The 22794-nt window shown below is 38.7% G+C and overlaps 1 protein-coding gene across 1 annotated transcript; it reads left to right on the forward strand.

Moving 5' to 3' along the window:
* The first annotated feature begins 5333 nt into the window (after positions 1–5333).
* Positions 5334–21283, forward strand: LOC137258698 (forkhead box protein F1-B-like). Its single transcript, XM_067796391.1, has 2 exons — positions 5334–6532; positions 20204–21283. Exons 1-2 carry the CDS (start codon positions 5482–5484, stop codon positions 20329–20331), a joined length of 1179 nt encoding a protein of 392 aa, XP_067652492.1. The 5' UTR covers positions 5334–5481; the 3' UTR covers positions 20332–21283.
* The last annotated feature ends 1511 nt before the right edge of the window (positions 21284–22794 follow it).

Here is a 22794-nt window from a genome sequence, read left to right on the forward strand (position 1 = left end):
CACGTTTCTCAGAAGCCGTCGTTATATACATATTTTTTGCGAGTGGTTCTCGTTTTACATTTGCACCAACTGGCTTGGAGTATATGGACTCCCTGGTGGGATGTCAGATAACGAAATAAGTGATGGCTCCATTCGGAGGAACCCGATACTGTAGTAGGGGCCTATCACAATCAGGCTGGTTTCACCACCGATATTGCTTAACACGATAAACAAACTGTTGATCCTAAGATAGACCGTCGTCTCCCGCTAGTTCCACGTCTCTACTGACGACGCTAGCCTGTGATCTATGTCCCGACATCTAAATGCATATAATGCAATATCAGAATATAAAAAAGAGAAAAATTTCTTAACTTTCGGAAGCAACATGAAAAGAGTCTGGGCAGGCACTTCATGATTTCGGTTTAATGTGTAAGAGAACTGGAATGACTTTAGTGGAAATTTATACGGAAATGGCCCAGAGATGAACCTTTGATGCCAAGTGACGGATGCAGCTCCAAACGAGGTCTTCTTACGAAGAATTGCTAAATGCAGTGTGCATGCTGTTCTAGCCATCTGCATGTTGTCCCTGTTATAACTGTTTCCGTATTGTCGCTTGCCTTTCGTTTTGAAAAGCTGAATAAAATACAACTCCTTGCCCGAACAATAACTTTGTTCCTGGAAATATCTAAGCGGATTTAGACGACGATAGAGCGTTTTCACAATGGACACTGCGTCGGAATATGTAATTCTTCGGTGTCTCAAGATGTTTACCGTTGAATGAAAATTCTACGCATACCTTTCTACACAAGAGCTCTATTAGATGTGACCGATATCGGTGCATATCCCAGTACTCAAGAATTAAACGGGAAATTGCAGATGTTGAGGAAAGTCTGAAGAATTTGTCAAAGTCTTCAATGTTTTGCCAAATTTCGGCATGTGTGAACTGACATGCCTCCGCGGCGGAGCTAACTTCACTTGTAAGTAATTTAGCCCAAGCTATTGTTATGCTACTGGTGCTGAAATTGGAGACTTCTTTGACACACGTGAAAAAATAGCAGAGGCAACGCTGCTACCTGGTGTCAATCACAGCTATAAAGAACACATTTCCTGGCCCTATTTCCTCTGCTATCGACACGACATTGACAAACCAGATGTGAGGCTGCCTCAATCTGTTCCTCCAGATACCAGATAGAGCAGTCAGGACATGGTGGCGGATGACAGGTCATCTTTTCAGGGCCTGGTGGTAGATGGTGGGACTCGTGTTGCTAGACCAGTTGGTAGTCAGATGCTGATGGTAGTTGGTGACACGTGTTGCTGGACTTGATGGTAGTCAGGTCTTGGTGGTAGATGGGGCCATGTGTTGCGGGACCTGTTTGTGCTCAGGTCTTGGTGGTAGATGGTGGGGCACGTGTTGCTTGACCTGCTGGAAGACAGACGCTGATTGTAGCTGGTGACACGTGTTGCTGGGCCAGTTGGTAGACAGGTCTTGGTGGTAGATGGTGAGCAACGCATTGCGGTCTTGCTAGATGGTTCCGTCAAGTGTTGCTGAACCTGTTGGTAGTAAGTGCTCAGGGGTAGATGGTAGGACCATGACATGTTACACATGATGGATGTACTGACCACTATTGAGGACAAAGTGATAATTTAATTGCTGGTCCTGGACTTGTGGTAGATGGTAGCTGTAGTTCGTGTTTTGTGGGGCATGTTTGTTAGTTGGGGTCACGCCAGGAATCGGACGTCCTGACATGGCTGTAGGACATGTCCTGTCCGTCATGGTAATGTATCGTGAGACCTGTTGCTAACCATGACATGATGTTAAACATACATTGTTGTATATGCGACTATTCAGGGACTAGTGGTAGGTCAAGCCATGTGAGGCATGTGTATATAAATGTTCATGCATCTTGTCACGTGACTTTGTGGCATGTGTTAGGACATGTCGTATTTGGCCTGCTCGTAGTCATATGTATTGTGCGACTTGCTGGTAGTCAGCCCTGGTGGTAGATCAAGAAATATGTAATGTGTAACCTATACGTTGCCAGACTTAGAGTACTGGGAAACCGTTGGTAGACGGGGCGTTTAGTATTGTGAAACAGATGGTTGTCGGATCCTTTAGTGTTCTGAATCCTGATGGCTACTAGACCTATAGTAATGTAAGGCCTGATGATTGTCAAGGCCTTAAGTATTGTGAAACAGTTTGTTTTCAGATCCGTTAGTGTTGTGAGACTTGAAGGTTGTCAAGACCTTTAGCATTGCGAAACAGTTTGTTGTCAGATTCTTTAGTGTTGTCAGCCCTGTTGGTTGTCAGGACGTATTGTGCGACCTGAAGTATTGCAAAACCAGTTGTTTTCAGGGTCCATTGCTTTGTGCGCCCTGTTTGTTGTCAGTCACTGGTTGTCCGGGCTTTTAGTTTTGTGGTTGCCAGAACTTTCTACTTTATACTTTCTTACCTCGGAATACAACGTTGATTTGCAGAATTCAGCAAATCCACAACAAATGTAATCAGTCATTTATACAGATAGGTTTGTGTGAATGTGCACTTTCACCGCTGAAAACTGATCATGCTGTAACGTTCTAGTTTGAATCCCAAATTCACACTAATTAATAAGGCTCGATCTTGGTTGGGCTGTTCACAGAAAATGCAGTTCCAGTTTAGTTTTATCAAAAGGACAGTTCCCTAGTTTCACTCTAGAAAATAAATGAAAATATATAAGCAAGAGCAGTGAAATTAGACGAACGAAAGGCAGCATCCAGTTGGTGTGTTCTCAAAATGTGTTCATATACACATTTGTAAAATCCATGCAGTAGTACTGTGTATAGGATTTATAGTCACCTCCTAAATGGTAGCTATGCTGTTTCCTTTTCATTGAACCCTGTACGTCATTTGGGAAATGAACCCGATCGAATATTCGGTTATATCTAGATTTTGGACGAATTAATTTCAACTCATCTAATGAACAGTATAGGCGGTCTGAGTAGCTAGAAATATTTTGTGGTTGATGCTGAAGAGTAATAACTGTTCTAGATTAAGTCAACTGCTTGGTTCTAAAATGAAATGACATTCTGCAGGAATGTCCAGTGTCTCTGAAACTGGATGTAACGATATTTCTTCTTTGAAACTTACAATCTGAAAGTAAGCTGCAACGAATACAAATGGACACTCAACCCCAAACACAGACATATTCATTTTATGTAAATGTTTCCAAAATACCATTGTGTTTGTGAATTAATTACGTGATACATAAATAATGCTTCCATTAAATCAAACAATTTTACATACTTTGCATCTTGCCCATACCAATAGAGTCTCGTCCTACAACAGTGACCTTTCGTGAGAAAATCATAATATAGGGACTCTGTAATTCAATACAAGATAATATACCCATTCGCCATGTACCAATATATGAAGAACATTTGGATCCGATGATATCAAAAGTACAAAAGTAATTAGTTTTGATGAGCTTTGTCTGTCATCAAAGAACGAGTGTATACATCGACAGCAAGAACTCAGAAGCAGATAGACGATGCATAAACACAATGTATATAGAACAATAAATCCTGCAACCGAATATGAAAAGAACGAAAACTGACAATTGCTTTTGTATGCACAAATATCGAGGATATGAAATTATTTGTGCGATCGACCACAAGATAAATAAACACCTTGGACAATCTGTCGACTGCATGGACTCGAGTTTCCGCGTTTACCAGGCTCCTTCGTGGTGGGAGGTAGTACACTGGAGGCAAGGCAAGCCAGTCTTCGTTTCAAGTAGGGATAGGGCAAGGTTCCTGCACACGTCCTGGAAATAAACCCTTATCATTGTCATGAGCAGGGGGGAGTTTGAAAGTTCGATATAAGATGTAAGTGTTCTTGACAGTATTCAATTTATCAAAATTCCCTTCGTGATTGTTGCTCTTTCTCTGCAAAGTTTCTCGAGCCTTTCGTTTTCATGAGAAAACATTTATTGACTTCTAAAGAACTCTTCGGAGATTTGTGTTAATCAAAATTCGTATTTCTAAATATTGTCCTCAAACGTTCTGGCACTTGTTTCAATATCTCTGGATGTTTCTGTTCTTCTTTAAATTTTCACGAGAACAAACAAACACAGTTACATCGATGTTTGAAAATACGCCTAATACAACAGTAATAGCTCTATTGCTTCGCCGTATTGTTGAGGGACGTATGACATTCAATGTGAAATAATGTCTGTCAATAGCATTTTGACTCCACAAATGTGCTTCATGATCTGTTCAGGTGAATATAAGCATTCTTATACTTTACAAACCACTGTTTTATGGGTTTGTAATTCTTCTAATTCTAAATTTATGGTTAATTACTACAAAGGTGCCGTTTTAACTTGCATATTTTACATTTTAGTGGTTTATTATTTCGAATACAACTAACGCAACACACAGAATTTTGCATGTTAGTGTCAGATATTAACCTTACGTTTGTAACGAAATACTTTTCCACCTTAATGTGATTCATATTTACGAATTATTGTTAATGAACCATTACCATGAAAATGGAATAGGTATATGAATTGTATGTACATATCGTGAATGTATTAAAACGAGTAGTGCTTTCTTGGAATGTGTTCCATTATATCCAAGATATGAACTTCGTCGTCCGCTACATCATATATATCCTTGAGGCTCATCTAAACCATGTTTTCTCATAAATGATTCCAAATAGCATGTGCAAGCGAATATAGTCATACTTGCCCCTATAACAGATTTTAGAAACATTTTCGGATAACCTTCTGTCCTCAACCGACATGATGTTTCATAGTAACATTCACACAATGAACTTATTCAGATTAGTTAAAAGCATAACAGATTTTTGCGGTAGAAAAATACAATCATATTTAATCAAAATCGGGATATAAAACATATCAAAATCTATTTTTGGTACAGCATAATATCACAGGATAATAAACCGTATTATTCTTTTAGTGAATGAACATGGTATAATGATCGTGGATAATAATGAGATGTAATTCTGGCTCTGAGGTAGCCAAGCAGAGGAATAGAGATGTCTGTGACAGAGTTATGTTTAGAGAAAGTAAGAAAAGGGGGCCTACACCATTCCTCTGACAGCCTCCTGTCATCCCAAGGGAAAGGATGAATGTATCGGTGGGCGTTACTTGGGTATAGATGCCAGGCTGAAGGTAGCAGAGCGTACATGTGCAGTCTGTCAGAACTACACAAGGGGCATCTAGTGTGGGAACCATGCAGGCTATGGAGGCACCAATGGCTGAGACTGGCACCGCTTAACTCCGCCCATTCCTGGCTTTGATTTGCTCAGCGCGAGGGATGTGAGTTTCAGGCCTAATTTCCCTGAAATGATGCGTATAAGAGTTGAGTATGTAATGAGGATCACCCATATCGCTGGTCACCTCGTGTTTATCTGCTAGTTCCACGACTTCAGCAATCTTTATCAAGGTAGATCCTGTCACTTAACTGCCGTGTTGTGATACAGTGCACAGTGTGTAGAGACAAATGCAGCAATACGGAGTGGATTGTGAGATTGATAGGAAACCTATTATGGATAATACAGTTATACCTCAAGTGACAGAGCTTGAGAACATGGAGGATTTCGAGGAGAAGCTGGACATGAAGGTGGACAGTAACGTCTCGGACAGCGGCGAGGAGACGCCGTCGACGACGTCACACATGCCCGAGTCTCCATCCTGTCAGAAAAACGCCAAGAAATCAGGTGTAGGGGTGAGGCGATCTGAGAAGCCACCTTACTCTTATATAGCCCTCATTGTAATGGCCATACAGGCAGCGCCAACCAAGAGATGTACACTCAGTGAAATATATCAGTTTCTGCAGCAGAGGTTTCCATTCTTCAGGGGATCATATCAGGGTTGGAAGAACTCAGTCAGACACAATTTGTCTCTCAATGAGTGTTTCATCAAACTGCCCAAAGGTATTGGACGGCCAGGGAAGGGACACTACTGGACAATTGACCCTGCCGCTGAATTCATGTTCGAGGAGGGATCATTCAGGAGACGGCCCAGAGGATTCCGGAGGAAATGTCAAGCTTTGAAACCCTTTGGGATGTTAAATGGGATGGGGGCCGCTCCCTCCATGATTCAATCTCACTATGACTTTTTACACTCGCAGAACACTGGCATGTCACCTATGAATATGTCATGCGCGGTGAGCACGTCTCAAGGGTACGTTGACAACAACAACATGATGATGCCAAGCAACAGCATGCAACAACATGTCAACGCAAGCTGCAGCTTCAACAACAGGTACGCTCAGAGTTGTGCCATGGCTGGCGTCAACGGGGACTATACCCACCTGACCAACCTTCAGAATACCCCTTCGCCCTCTATACCCCCATCCATGTACGACAGAGATCACTCCATGCAGCAAACAGCACAGTGGCCTACCACCCAGAGATACCTGAAACAACAGCCGCTGTCACCTACAGGAAGCACGGGATCCATGCAGAGTATGTCCCCGCCGTCAAGCAATGACCCCAGCCCCTACGCTGCTATCACAGCCGGGACTGAGCCCGTAGACCTAGCCCTTGCAGGTAAGCCGTTTTGTACCAATATTTGTAACACATAAGTTGACTGAGTATGGATGTTCTCCTATATCTACCTATAATTTCCACCATGGCGGATTTGGCGTATTCTTTGTTTCCATTGTATAGTTTTCTGAAAAATGAGAAAAACGGTTTAAAAACATATTAAATTAGAAATTGATTTTACGTTGTTTCGACATTATGAAATATATCAAAATCGCCCGTTGATTAATTTAATGCTTACTGGATAAAAGAGAAAGGGTTAAAGGTTTCGCTATACAACATTCAGCGTATATGTCCTGTCACCAGTCGTATTATGTTAATTACTTTAATACTATAGTATTAACTATGAAATTAAAAACAATTCTGGTAATACGATATGTTTGATTATAAACTGCATGTGATCGCGAGCATTTAATGTAACCGCGTGATCTAAAGCTAAATGTAAAACAGTTTTGTTGAATTCATTTCAGTTTACAACAGCAATTTGTCTTTACCGAGGACAAGAACATTTTCCTGTTTATCAAGATAACTTAAAACAGTTTAAGTGCGCTCGATTTTTCCATAATTAGTCATTACCAGTATGTCAGACTGGTGCTCGGTGCGTTGTCGGTAATTGAGAAATTCTCAAAATTTGGCTTCATTAAAAGTCTCTCAGGTTGATAAGGCTGCCAAGGCGTTCACGGCAAGGGGTTCAGTGGGGAGGAGGGGTGTTTTAAGCACGTGTTGTCACGGCAACTGAAATAATACCAGTCACATAACGATTCGGGGATCGTACATGCCACGGATGGCTACAATCCACAGCAAAGAAAGACAAACTGATTCGGCGCTTTCGCTGTCAGATCTCTTCGGTTTTGTTAGCTCGACTCGTATGTTCCGTATGTACAAGTGTTCCGTATTGTATGGCGACGTCAGAAAACGTGTTGAAAACCACCCAAAAGAAGTCAGGTTGATACTTGAGACCGTCTTGGATGGCTATAAAAAGCCGAGTGAACCTGTCAGAGGACTTCTTGTCGGGATAATGTAACCCTTATACTGAAGATATAACAGTTCAGTCACACCATTATCTCGTATTTCGGATGACTAGGGGCTTTATTAACAGCCGATTTTCGTGTTTTAAAGGGTTCCACAATCCAGAGAATTAATCACTGGTGTGAATTATAGCCCCGTTTGCACTCCACCCTTGATTCCCACATTTTAGAGCGTCGTGGTTTTCTTATCTTTCATGCCAGGATTTATCTATCATTAGAACCTTGATGGTATCTGTCTTCTGTGAGTTTCTGTCTTACTTTTCCCAACTAGTGTACACGCTTTGATGACTATATTCTCCAACTATTCAGGGATAAGTGGGGATTGTAAGTTCTTATAGGAGCAGTTGTTGGCACTGTTCTGTATAATGCCGGGATTAACTTCGAAGACCTTTCGAACTGGTAGGCTGTCTGATATTTAAGATGGAGGGGATGTTCTGTAGTAAACAACTTCAAGTCAAATGTGTTGTTAACCATTTTCTATATGGATGAATGGTGAACAAAAATGATTTGTAATCAGGAAATACATATGACTTACTAGTAGTAAACGTATATGTTCTCGGTAGCAAGAAACAGGTTTACATTCCGAGTTTTATTGCTGCAGTTATTAATTTTCTTATGTTTAGCATGTACATTGATAATGTTGCTTTCCATGTACCTACGCCTGTATTTGTTACTTGAAAACCTACAAGCACCATTTCATGATGGCATATAAGCACCAGCCCTTTGTACCACTTGAATCATACGGAAGACTCTGGCCTTTACAGATATTTCTTGTAATTATAGAAACCGTTTTGTCCCTTTTCTGTTTTGAAAATGCAATGGTCTGCCATTATTCTAATTTTGGTAAACAAAGCAAATACAGCACCGACCTACCAAGACAATTTAGGAAGTGAACAGTACATAAAATCATAAATAATCTATTTTACTTTCAGTCATCTATTGTTTTGTAGTTTTTTTAACACCGAACTAACCCTTAGCTATGTACGCAGAATATTATACCATTTTATACATTAAATATCTGCTGCAATCTTTTTCAAAGTTATTTTTCGGAAATAGTGTTCCATGCTTCTATCTGTTTAAACGGAACATGAAGTTATTTTACTCGTTTTTTCTTGTTCTCTGAAGTGATATGCTTACTAAAATGCTTCTCTATCCCTCGAGAGGAAAAGTTTCAAATACTCCATATCTTCCTTGTAGCCGAGCCGTGCGTCTTCTGCAAGCATCCCCCACATGTCCCGGTATATGCTATAGCCGTAAATATTAGTAATAGGAGTGAGAGGTTACATTTCTCTTACATTTCAGACCAACATGGTTTACAAAACTTCACCCCCGACAGTTTACAAATTAACGGCGGTAGTTTATTTTCATGCGTGAGGCGGGCTTGGGCAAAGAACTGATCATTGTTTAGGATTATCTTTCACGGATCGCTTGCATTTATTGTAAATAGGATAACAGAAATAAACGGTTGAGGTAAAAGCAGTGTGAATCAAGTCGGCTGTGAGATGTCGTATATAAATATGCATAAGGAGCGAGAAAACGTTTACATTCTTGGTTATTTAACCACTGCGTGCTTCTTGAAGTAGAGTTAAACAACAATAAACAAGATCTGCTTTCTTTTTATCATCTGTTTTGACTGACTTCTAAGACAAAATTCTTACATTACATTTGAATTACGACGTTTATTCGCGGTCTTGAAGTAAGTAGTTAATAGTTATTTTAATGTTACAATAACCAAACAGACGGGCACTAACGGGTAGCGCGTGTAGATAATTCCTGAATAGGTATTTACCATGTTTGATAGAAAAATAATGAATAGGTTAGGATAGGGTTTGCACAACATAATCAAATAAAATATACAATGATATCACACACATACGTATATACATATACATTTATGTATGCATTTATATTTCCATTTACACTTTTCAAATTATCATGACGTTTTCGCGTTCATTTTCAGGTTTGTGTGAAATTTACATTACACTTGACGTGGGAAACATTAACAGAAGGTTTTACTTTCCGAAACCAGAATAAAACTGCAGAGGTATTCTGTTCAACTTGTTTCATAATAATGTTGACTTGAAAAAACTCACAGGGCGATTGATCTCAATAACAAACGACGGAGTGGAGAGGGAAAATAAAAGGTATCCCCTTCTCACTGCACGCCCATATTGAATGTCTAAGCAGAGTAAGTAAGACAGGGGTAATTTTACGCTGGGTGTCGGTGTCTCACGTAGCCTGTCGTGTCAAATTAGTTACTGAATCTCTGACACAAACTAGCCCTATTACGAAAACATCCGCATTGACGGAGGGAACAGCTTTTCAGGGTTTAGTTCTTTGATGACGAGGCTCAATTAGTCACATGATTCGCCTTGTTTTTTAGGGTTAATTCACAAAAAGTGCGTAGCAGGAGTTTATTTAAAAGTGGCATGGGAAGACTCAGTTTATCGTCAACCTCGAGAGGTTTTTCTAGACTACAGACATTCCTACCAGACAACACTGACAATTTTGTTTTTACCTGTTTAGAGCAAGGAGTAAAATTCATGCTGATACTTGTCGTGATATTAATATATATGTACGGTTTGTCGTCAACCTCGCGAGGTTTTTGAAGACTCCAAACATTCCTACCAGACAACATTGAAAATGTTTTTATCAGTGAAAAGTAAGGAGTAACATTCATGCTGATACCTGTGCTTTTATTACTATATATACGGTCCATATTTATGTCACTCGTATTTAAATATTTAGAGTTTGCAAATATGTAAAACAATCAGTTTAAACTGTTTGTGCACAGATTATATGATAGCGTTTGAAAGAAAATCGCATCCGAGCACCTTGGAGTATATGGACTACCTTGCTTTAAGGGTACTACCTGGTGCCCCATGATTGTAGGATATCTTAGGCAAGAGAACAACTACTGATATGATTCCAGGTTAATGCTAAGAGAGTTTCTGCAAAGGACGACCGATGTTTTAGACCAATTGCCAAACGTAATATATTACGGAGCCCAAAACAATAACAAACAATCATGTGTGGTTGTTGTCCCACAAATTTAAACTGATTGACTAATTGTAGTCTTACTTGTATTCAGGCATTGTATTTATAAAAATGTAGAGTTTAAATTGTCAATATTGGAATAATATTATCGCAGTTCGTTTGAATACTTAAATCTGTATCAAAATGTCACACTTCCTTATCTTCTTTTGACACTGAACAAATTAAAACGATTGGCGATAATGGGTGAAGATAAGATTAGTCAAATTTGCCAGTAATAAACACCTCGTTTGTTAATAGACCAGAGATTTCGACAACAAGGGCACATTTAGACTTGCACGATAACAAGAACTTGTAATCGGAGATGATATGGTCAGTTAGCACTGTCCATCTCTCATCGCCTCCTGACAGTAGGGCCTTTATCTACGTACTAAGTGTTTTCCCTGACCAGCAGGTGTCCTGTGGCGTCCTACGGCGGCCACATTAGGTTATGTAACTCTTGTTGCTTCAGATTGTGCATACCGCTAATGGTGCTGGTAGTAACATGCCTTAAGACTGAGTAAATCGCGTCTCGCTTGCTGGGATAAATTAAAACTTAATTACTTAGGGGGTTTTGTTCTTCACTGCGAAAGTGATAGGTAACGTCATGGGGAGACGTTGTTCTTGGAAATATTTTCACAACTCGGGTGTGAAGAGTAATTTACATAACAGGGGATAATGCAAGTTGTGCTAGTTCTTTGTTTACAGTTGGCTTTACATAAACACGGTATAAACACGAAACAAAGGCAAATTGTTCTTGATTTTTTCAAAGTTTTCCCGATGCATACAAACTGATGTACATCAGGGAGTATGTCTTCAAATGAGTATGGCGACATCCAGGTTATTAATTATTCAGTTAATACTGTTTGCTAAACCCACGAACCCACTCATGGTCATAAATTCTGACAATCATACGAAAGGTCCATATTTCTACGGTTTTTTTTACGAAAATGAAATGATTTAAGGGTAAAATGTTGCGGATAAAGATAAAATACATTAACGTTAAAAGCGAGCTTTTCACACAGAAATGACATAACTTCACACTTTGTGCATAAGTGTGAAACGGTTTGTTAGAAAACGAACACGATTCCGAGACTGGTTTTGTGTTTGGGATAAAGAAATCATTTACAATATTAAAAGAACGAACTTTGTCTATGCACAAAAAGTTGTGTCGACTTGTCGTGGTAGATTAAACGTGGAGGAGAAAATAGCTATATCCTCAGAAAGAGGGATGCATCGCCTGGGCTTTTTTTCCTTATTTTTGTCAAAAGTAAAAACGAACATTTTAGCTTCGTTTCGGCGTTAATGCGTTGAGTTGTCTGTTCATATGTGTTTGTCTCTTTGGAGCTTTCTTCAAATTACTTTCAAAATTGATATCTATTTCAAAATATTCTGCGTGCCTTTTCTACAGCTCTCGTTGACGTGAATAGTTTTCCTGCTGATGATATTTCTGACAATGTAATGCAGCTGAAATGTGTGTAAATCCTAAGCCAGATTGCACTAACGATAAAATCACCCTCTAAACTATTTCACAGACCAGGGAGCCTCGCAGGATACTTCCTATTAAAGAATCACTGTTTTCGCAATGAAATGGCCACAAGCATTCTCGTGAGACTAATTTTAAAGTCTTCTAACGACATAGAATGCGCAGAGACCATAGTTGTAAATGTTCTTCATATTTTCTGAACCCGTTCACTTGTGTGTCAGTTCTTACCCGGCAGGCAAAAATAACAGCAAATTCCATTCCCAGTTCGTTTTAACAAGATTTTGTGATTTGACGCAACCTGGGCGGTTGGGTGACACTAATGCGAAGCTAATGTTTACCGCGGCAGTAGGGTGTCCGACTGCTCGGACGTCTCGGCTATATGGAAAGCATTGTTAGACAAATCTTGTGTATGTCTCTTGTGTCAGGATTCGGTGAATAAAAAACTGTTGTGAAAAGGATACCTTTGACATGAGGTAACTAAAGTCAGGTGCTACAAAAAGACGGAATGAAAGTTTCACGTTCCTAAGATGCCCTACGCATCGGTAGATTCATTGAGGTAAATCGTTAGATGTGTGTCAGTTCCTCGGAAAATGGACTTTGAAGATTATTTACTACCCATAAGGATTTGTAGAAAAAGATTCTTTTTTTTCAAGGTACATTTGGACCGAAATATTAGTGTTCCTGATACCATTCTGTTTCCACTGTATCAGTATTCAGTGTAAGTAAATATATAATAACAGGCATATATGACTAATTTATATACTGACCCTCTATGGGATATAACCATCAACTATCCACGATAATGGCCATTTAATTACAAACAGAGTATGTACTATTGTAAAATGGAGTATCTATATGTGAAACTTTGAAGTCATGTTTATGTTTACTAAGCATAGTTTTTCCGTCATAAACTCTCATAGAAATTTAGATATTGCAGGTACATAAGATAAGATATTTTTTGCATAGCATTCTATCAAGAAACAGTAGCAATATTCTATAATCTACAAATATCAACACTGTAGTTACAAACATATTAAGATACAGATATATAAATGATGATTATACAACAGTTCATGACATTTCAAGCCTCCCTTTTCAAGAAATTTAAACTGAAACCAGCATACTTTCCATATGAGGTACAGAAAGGATTTTGTCGTTTTATTTTGCAAAATCTTCACGTTTAACCCCTGCAATGCAATTTAGTTATTTCTTCTGTAACAGTTATGACAATAGGAGGAAATCCGATATTTTTAATGTTTGCATGGCCGATCTGTATCAGGTTCCTCTTTATACATTTCTCCTTTCCTGTGAACTAAGGATATTATAATTTGAATATTTTTCATCACAAATCACACATTCATTTTCCTAACTTACAAAAAAAATGTTTTTGTTGAAATTTTCAAACGTAACTCAAGAGAGGTGTTTCCCGAGCGCATGTTATCGGCATGTAAAATATCCTGGGCGTCAGGGGAACCTTATTTCTCACATACATGTGCGAACATATTAAAATAATACGTTGTCATAGTTTGTGCGGGCACCTGTTCATCACCACTAATGAAGCTGGTATTTGCAATGACCTTTGCAGTCGGTATGTGATTTCCGATGCAGGACTTTTTCAATCATTGAACAGACATGGAACAGCTTTCCTCCAACTGTACACATCACGCAACCGCCCATACACCAGCCAAGCTGTCCAACAAATTGGTTTGTATGGGGAACACGACAGCCCGCACTTCCAGCTTATTAAACCATATCGTACCAATTTGCTGCCATGATCCTGCGAATTAAGCTAAACAGTTAATCGCTATCAAATGCCGTGAATAGCGCATGGAACTGTTTTCAATTTAGGCGAGGAAGTATCGCGAGCGAAGTCCTAGTCCAATGTGTTGTGATGTAAACCAACCAGGACGGGCACATGGGGCGAGGCAGCGACACTGCTAATAAGGGGTGATGAAGAGAGGAGAGGGGTAGCTGTAGGTGATTGACAGCAGGGAGCTGGGCAGAGACGGGGAAGTGAGGGGACTTAATGAAAACCAAAACTTTCTCGACAGGGCGCGATGTTGTGAAGAGAGGCAGAGTGAAGAAGGAAGACGAACTGGGGAAGAACAACATTACATCACACATGTCCTCTACACTGTCCATAATGTCACGTCATTCATTTGTACATGTTTATAAGTTACTTAGTTGGCCGTTTTTCAATGTCCGGAATCATTCATTTCTTTTAGTTAGAAATAAAGAGATGCCAAGGGGTTCCCTGTGGTATTTACAATATTTACAATACATATTGATTTACACGTAGGGACATGTCATGTATAATGTTTGCTACAAGAGATCAATGTATGCGTGATACAACGTATTAAATAAAACTGTCTTATTGATAGTTAATCGGATGTGATGTTATGATCTTATTTCAAAGGTTGGCGATTTTTGCTTTCAGTGCGCCTGTCACTTTTAATAATGCAAACATACGTACTGAGACCATGTCTACTTTGATGAGGAAAGAAAAATGTGTGCATCAGCATTTTGGACACTTCCTCCTCTGTGCTGGGCAACGAATGTTTTAAACTGTTAATTCTCATAGGCTAATTGTTTGAATTTGCAAGTCGGTTGTTAGGATAAGAACAGATGATTTCAGCTGGTGTTTTACTCATTGAATGTGTAAAACATTGCAATGGTTGAAATCGATATCATCCTTAGGAATGTTGTCTCTAAACAACTAAACAGGTATGAAACAATAGGTCAGTTATACACCATCAACAACTTTTATATTCAGCAGCACATACAATATATAAGATGTTTATTGCGCACGTGTTCCTTTAGAAACAGTGACAATATAAACGAAATACATATACATCGGAGTGTAGATGGTGTATGGTGATTTCTTCATATGCCCATTTGCCTTTTGCACATGCAAATATTTGCTCATGAGTACCATCAGCGACTATAGTAAATAAGATGTTTCTAGTACAAAATATCCAGGTCTTTGTCCGTATCGGGATATTTTCAAAGACAGTCATGTCGATTTATCTGTCGAAAGTCATTCAATATGGGGTCCCAGGAACCAGGAGTTTGTAGGGTTTAACTTGCTAAATGAGCCTTAAACGTATCCGCCTTAAATGCTCGACAAAGAGAGTCAACCCATCAAATGGCCTATATAAGCTCCCAAACCAATTCCATGACTGGTGCAAAATCTCTGCAACCCATTGCGCGTTACCAGTAAGCATGTGCATATTAATCACTACCGCATGGTGCTGACACCAGGTGTTTGCGGAAAGGTGGATGTGTCCCCCTCCATTGGTTACACCTGTCATAAATACATGCAACGGCAAGTAAATTGTTCAGTCACCCTGTTAAGCTGTACTTTCCCCTGGACCTAACATTACAAAACATGCAGTCATAACAACAAAGATTAAATTTGAAGTAACTTGCATAATTATATATAAGCTTGTTTATTTATCTATCATATGTATCTGTTGTTCGGAGCCCAGGTTGCTTGTTTGGTGTTTATTGACTTTGATGAAAATGATGTCTAAGATTTCCACATCCATGTATATGAAACGTGTACCGTATGGAACATTCTTGGGGACATAACTGTTTTCAAGTTCTACGATTTCATGGGTCATTCGATATCCTTCGCTTACTGCTATAATGCACCGTCAAGAATTCGAAATTAGAAAAATTCTAAACTCGAAAGTCATGTGTTATCGAGATGATTATACGGTGAAAAAAGTCAGGGGCATAATATTTTGGGAATATTTTCTTCATTTCTTAAAATATATCTCTCTCTCATTTGTAATGCAGGTAATTAGGACGAGTGATAAATTGTTTGATTCTTATCCATAGGTTTTTGCGCCATTAATCTGTCTCTGGTTTCCTGTAAAGTTTTAAATTTAAATTTCTGCCTTGACGTGGTGGTTACGTGTTATCTTGATAGTAACATGTGTTTGTCAATGATACTTCTGCCTTCGACCCAGTCTATCATGTAAAGCATGGGGGGATTAGTCTCACTGGTGAAAAGGAGAAAGTGCAAGGATACATGTCAGAATTGTGGCCGATGACAAGTAGACAGTTAGTCGACAATCCTTCCACAATCATGTACACAGACCAGCTATTATTCAAGCACATGATAATATACATGGCGTCTTGGCATTTTGTCTGCTGTCAGGCTAGGTATATCTTGAGAAGACGGACCTGATAAACCAATGGCAGGGTTTCACTTGCACCATTTCGCCTCGCGGACAAGTGTTCCGACCAATCTTTTCCGATACAGTGACGGTCTGCAAACAAACCTATCTCTTTCCAATCTTCTCTATATCAAGGCTCTCTAGGCCTTTCATCAATTAGAGAAATGCGGGAGAGCACTACCCTGTTCTGTGTTCCTACCCGAGTAGAGAAATAATCACCTTAATATTAGATACATTTCTAAGAAGTCCCAAGTGACTCACACAATTCTTGCCCCACCTGCAATAGCAGTCTGTCAATATGAGGTTGCCTTCATCCGTCTAACTGTAACCCAGGACATATATGAATGTCTGTTTCAAATTAATCATGTACCTAAGCTGGCAGCCGTGTGCTTGCCCCTAGATATCAATCTGCTTTTCCTTGAATGCACGTGTAATGGGAATGCGTGGTTCTCGGCAGCTATTCGCACGTGTAAAGCAGGTGAGGTCGACTTTGAACCAAGGCAGTTCCATACAGGTGTGAGACATGTGAAGCGAGTTGGTCTTCTGTGGCCCGCTTTATTGTGACACGCCACACCTCGCTCAAATCTGTCGACAAATCTTCAGGTTCATACACATCACTAATATTTTTACTCAAAATCAATTGTTTTAACTAAAGTCCTGTCTTCAGTTGTGTTGCTTTGACATTTGCGTGTCTGTTTAAATGTTGTTGGAGGCGAGATGAGCAGGACCATAATAAATATATTGATACGCGACCCCCTTGCACTGAGGAACCCGGATGTTGTATGAAATAGGTGTAAATGTGTGACGTCTGTGCAAAATGCTAAAATTCCTTTCGCTTAAACATCAAAGTAGGAAGATGTAATATTAATCTGTACGCAGTGTCTCACACTTCACAAATACGTATTACAATAACGTGAATCATGAGTGCGATGACCGGAAGCAGAGATAGATGGCATACTGTAAGCCATCGTCACCTCTTTGGCAACTCGGTATACAATTCATAAACATGTTTGACAGCGTGAAACAAATACGTAATCAGAACATAAGGACATTGTGTGTAATCAGAAACAATTCTGGTTCACGTACATTTATACTTCCAAATCAGTTTCATACTGAGATCTATGATTGTACAACGATTCCGAACGAGATAAATTTTCGAAAGATAGGATTACCATTTCCCAATAGTCAGCTTCCAATTTACGTGTCAACATTTGGCAACGTTTGAGATACAATCGACAATGTTCATTCTATGGTGATTTCAATGATCGTCAAAGACCCAAGTTCAAAAGTGTTCGTTACAGGTGCCATGCCGAGACGCTATGTTCACTTTTATCAAACTCCTGGCGTCCCCACTATGGAATAATGTTTACTATACAATATCTCATGATACAGTTGAAATGGGTTTTGTTTTTATCACACGCGTCTTATGATTACGACACGGGTTTTGTTGCTTGAAAGTTTTAGATTTTTTCATATGATTTTCAATTAACATTGATTAACTGTGGTATAAGACTGATTTAATAAACCTTGGAATTGTTTCGTTTCATAGTTTTATGTTGCATAGAACCTCTTTGTTTCATTAGAAAACGTCTTATTGTGCTCCCAAACCAGTCATAATTGCTTCTGACTCGAACAAACACTACCTAAATATATGACTCTAGGCATAAAATAGCAACAGTGTATAAAACCTCTTTTGTGGCAAGTCCAATGATGTGTTATGGTAGTCACGCCTATTTTTCTTACGTTTAATGACTTCATCTATTGTATAAGCCTGGTGGCACTTTTAAAGAGAGCTTTCATATTTTCCCTGATTTCTCCAATATTACATGAAGAACAAACGCTAAAAGGCAAAGCAGATCATTTTATTTCATATATTGGCGGGGTCCCTTCCGTCTCGGCGTGTAGAGATGCCTCCAGCAGGTTCGTGGCTAGGCAAGGACTGTTTCCTTCTACTCTAGGTGGTCCGTGGGTACGGCAACACATGTTTAGCTTCCATACAGCTCACATTGGCACAGAAATTCTATTCCATCATTTCGCTTCTCATGTATACTGAGTGAAGTCCTACCTCTTGCCGTTCACTGTATTTTGCTATGTAGATCAGCGCGGTTTGTTCTGGGCAAACTGACGAGCAAAACAGTTCCCCGTGAAGATAACGAGCGAGCATGTTTGTTCACCATTTGAGAGGACGTGTGTAGATCTCTCTACGATCCCATGCATTTCTGACTAAGTGTGGAGCCGTGCTTGTACAACCATGAAAGCCTTTAAAAACACTGTGTCGAAGGCACGGGAGCTCTCGCACCAGGGGAGACAGATCAGCTGAGTTCAGGGTGAAGGTGTTCCCATGCTAATGGATGCCAAAATAAAGACAACATGTAACACTACAGGACACGACACTGACGAGTAATTTATGATCATTTGCAAAATGCGTCGGACTTTAGGAAATGATTAACAGGACCATTTTATGTTTAAACTACCATTTATCCCATATGAAGTAATAAACAAAACGTATCCATTCAGAATTCTACGAAAATTAAAAAATCAGTTCAGCATTTTCCACATGCAATGAAGTTACATACCAATTTGATAACATACATTGAAGGATACATACCTTTAAGCACAGCCATACTAAGACCTATAACATGTGACATTGGGCATAAGGGATGGTCACATTGTACAATTACCACTAATTTAAGGCAGTCGTGTTCAAGATTACTGCACCGAAACAGTGACGTGCATGGTATGCGTGTGCTTGTATTTGTGCGGTCTGTAAAGGAAGGCATCTAATCAGCATTACTTTAAAGAATGTAATGTCGACTTTACACATGATGTGTTTCAATGGTATCTGATTCCCTTGAGAGAAACGAGGCTAAATGACGATGAATATACATCATAACGAAATTATGATTAGAACGTCTATCTCTGTGTAACTTCTAACCACGGCACATTTATAATATGCTCACTTTATCATACCATTGGTGAGAAGAAAACAATATCAGAAAGAGTTCATAAGATTGATGTTAAGTGTTGTTCTATTTTAATTTTATATTACTGCAATTTTTCCCTCTTGCATATTCAAAGGTTAAAACCATACTGAAACATATCAAAGGGTTAGATGTACTTTCAAATTTAATATGGACGAACCGTAACTTAACGAAGTTCGAGATATATCTTATTCTGACTGTTCAAGGAAAACCATGTCTGTGTTCTTCATCTTCTGATGTATTGCTATTCGCACATGCAATTACGTACTCAGTTGCAAACACAGTGCTATACAGCGCTGAAATGCGATAATAACAACCTAGTGGCAAAAAACATTAACAAAACATAGGCATAGACAGAAGGCACTGCAATTCGCACTTGCTCTCTTTTGTAAGAGTTGTGAAAAAATTAAATAAACATGGAAACATTGTGACTTAAAGCCTACTGCATTGAACCTCTTTTAAATAATGGAAAACGTGAGTATATAAATTAACATATTCAAGTTTGTATTTCATTACTCGATTACACTGCCAAGACGTGCATGAATTTACGACCAGATTGTGTAAACACATACCATATTATACTAATTGTTTGATATTGTGAGGTATTCAATTATTATTATTCATAATAATTTTACTTGCGTACATGTGTTATGATGGAATATCCGAGTCATAATAACTATTCAAGAATGCTCGGTCAATCGCACAGATATTCAAATAGCAAAATATGAACTAGATCGTAATTAAGAAGAAATGAAACCACTTGAGTAATTAAAAACTGTATTTCTGAATCTCCTTTGACCTACGACACACTCACTGTTGTCAAGCCATTGTTGACGTACACCACACTCACTATTGTCTAGTCATTGTTGATCAAAGAGGAGAAGGTTATTCCATATTTTGGGATCACATTATTCATTATTTTCTTTGATACCTGAGCTTCAGTTTGTATTTCTTACATGTTTCAGGCATGAGACTGCCGTCCCAATCCTTCCAGCAGCCATCGTCATGTGACAGGAAGGCCTATTTCCCATACGGAACCGGAAGTATGGCACCAATGCATCCGACGTCGTATTATGAAAAATGCGCAATGTGAGAATCATCTGACAGTAATGGCGGGGACTTGCAATATGTACATAGATCTCGCATATTTATTTGAAATCTCAAGGATTCATGACAAAGCCGTCCATGCCAAAGCTCCACACGACGCCTTCGTCCAACCGGCACACCGACATCCACAACGACCACGCACTCAGGTATCAGTGCTATGTCCACATCGTGTCCGTAGCCACATTATGACGTCATCGACATTGCTCTCCATCTGATGTAACCATGTCGTGCAAATACTGATATCTTCTCCATCGTGGACAATTTCATTTCGCTCGCAGTTGAAGATGAACTGCTAATCTTGACTACATACTATGTGCTCGTTATGTAGGACTTCATGCATCAACATAGGGAATATGGACAATGCGATGATTTTACAAATACATTGAATGAATTATTTTGATGATACTTACTAATTTTATGCCAAAGGTTCACATGTGCCAAATCGTGTATAGATATTTTTGCTCAGGTGTTGCCCTAGATCCGTACTTACTTCCGAGCGTCAGAATTTCTCGGCATTACATCGGACCTTAGAAATGTAGATATGTGAATATAAGATGTTTATAGATTTCTTTATCTGTACTGTTCCTCGTCTGATAATGCTCCTTGACTTGTCAGTACCATACTCGTGGTCGTTGGTTTCAGCGAAGTGCGTCACATCGGGCTTCCATACAAACTTCAAGCTGACTCGCCGTTATATGACTGTTATAATGAAATTTAATGCGGCATAAATCCCAACTCACTCACTCAATCAAGTGTTTCACTTTTAGTGAAATGAATCAATGTTGTCATTTTCATCATCAGAAGTCATGTTTATAAATACAACGTTATTGTTTGTCATTATTATCTTGAATTATATAAATATACATATATATATATTTTCACATGATCTGTAAATTTTGAATTTTGTCACTGAAATTAAAAATATTTTATAATTTTCATTTCTTAATGTTCGTTTTCATAATTAATTTGTTCGTTTCACAGACATTATCTAAGGACTGAATGTGAAGATGTTTTTATCAATGATTTTTTTAAACGTTATACCTACTGATAAAAGAATAATGTCATCCTGAAATATTTTTTAAGAGGTTTAAAACCCTTAAACGGAAACTTTTACATAGACGAACCATAGTATTGGCACTTTGATTGTAATTTTGAACGGTTTCCAATATCCTTTATTACACTTTATTGACTCAGATATTTCGTCTAATCATTTATTAAAATGGTTTCTGAACTACAACAATGCATACACTACAATTAATTGTCTTATTCTAGGCAATATTTATTAGCAAGTTCCAGAAACACCAAATTTAAAGAATTGTGGGAAAATCCTTTATATCCATCAGCTACATTTGGATAAGACATATTTGAAGAATGAAATAACATATTACTGATAAAAAACTATCTGTGTACTGAGTTAAGTAGTATTATCATATTAATGACTTTATTCCCCTGAAAGACCTGACAAAATGGCACAAGAGGACAGAAGCTTCGAATCACTAATTATTACGTTTATGACAGCGGCCTACACGTAATCGATTCTGAAGCCAAATATCTTTTGACTGATATCGTGAACCATTCAGTAACAAAGGTCAGTCAGAAACGGACTCGACAAAATTCAAATATTAATCACACAGGAATCGCGAAAGTGAAAAGTGAAAACGACATGAGGAAAACATACGATGTGATCACAACATACAGGTCAGATACTGGTGCTGTGTGCCATGATATTGGTCATGTACCCAACTATCTACAACGTGTTTTCTATTGTTCATAACCAGGAACAAGAATGTATGAATCATTCAGCTTGAATTATTCATTTGCAACATGTCCATAACCTGTTTCACATTTCACATTACCCTGCCTCTGGAGGACAGATACAGCTTTTTACATTTGCATTCATATGTACACATTAGCACATACGTGTAAGCATATAGTAGTTCGGATTACTTACAAGCATACGTTTCAGTGGCAAAGTGACTGTCCGAGGAACATGATGGTATGAAAAAAAGTGATAGTGTACACGCAATTCAAAATGTGTCTAACATAAAATTAATATTAGTATACTTTTTTAATATGAGTATATATTTATAAATTATATATCTATCACTAGATAACTGTCATTCAATACCTTATAAATGTAGTAATCATATGGTCACAATCTTAGCTTCTCAAGTTTTTCATTTTCTCAAGCTGTTCAATCCCGAGACTGGAATATACTTTACAAAATCCATTCCCAAATATAACATATGGTCCATTTCACCAGCTTCTTAATGACACTGTACAAACGTAAAATACATTTAATCATTATCAAAAACGATGTTCGATTCAAAGTACTCCACCAAATGCATAGCTGTGATGATGCAATATTATATATATATGTGTGTGTGTGTGTGTGTGTGTGTGTGTGTGTGTGTGTGTATGTGTGTGTGTTTGTGTTTGTGTGTTTGTG

This window comes from Haliotis asinina, chromosome 12, assembly GCF_037392515.1.
Source record: "Haliotis asinina isolate JCU_RB_2024 chromosome 12, JCU_Hal_asi_v2, whole genome shotgun sequence".
NCBI classification, from domain to species: domain Eukaryota; kingdom Metazoa; phylum Mollusca; class Gastropoda; order Lepetellida; family Haliotidae; genus Haliotis; species Haliotis asinina.

Excerpts from the sequence above, each read along its gene's own strand:
- LOC137258698 (XM_067796391.1), top strand. The coding sequence starts at position 5,482 with ATGCAGCAATACGGAGTGGATTGTGAGATTGATAGGAAACCTATTATG. Across the intron at positions 6,533-20,203 it reads CGTAGACCTAGCCCTTGCAG|GCATGAGACTGCCGTCCCAA; the intron begins GTAAGCCGTTTT and ends TACATGTTTCAG.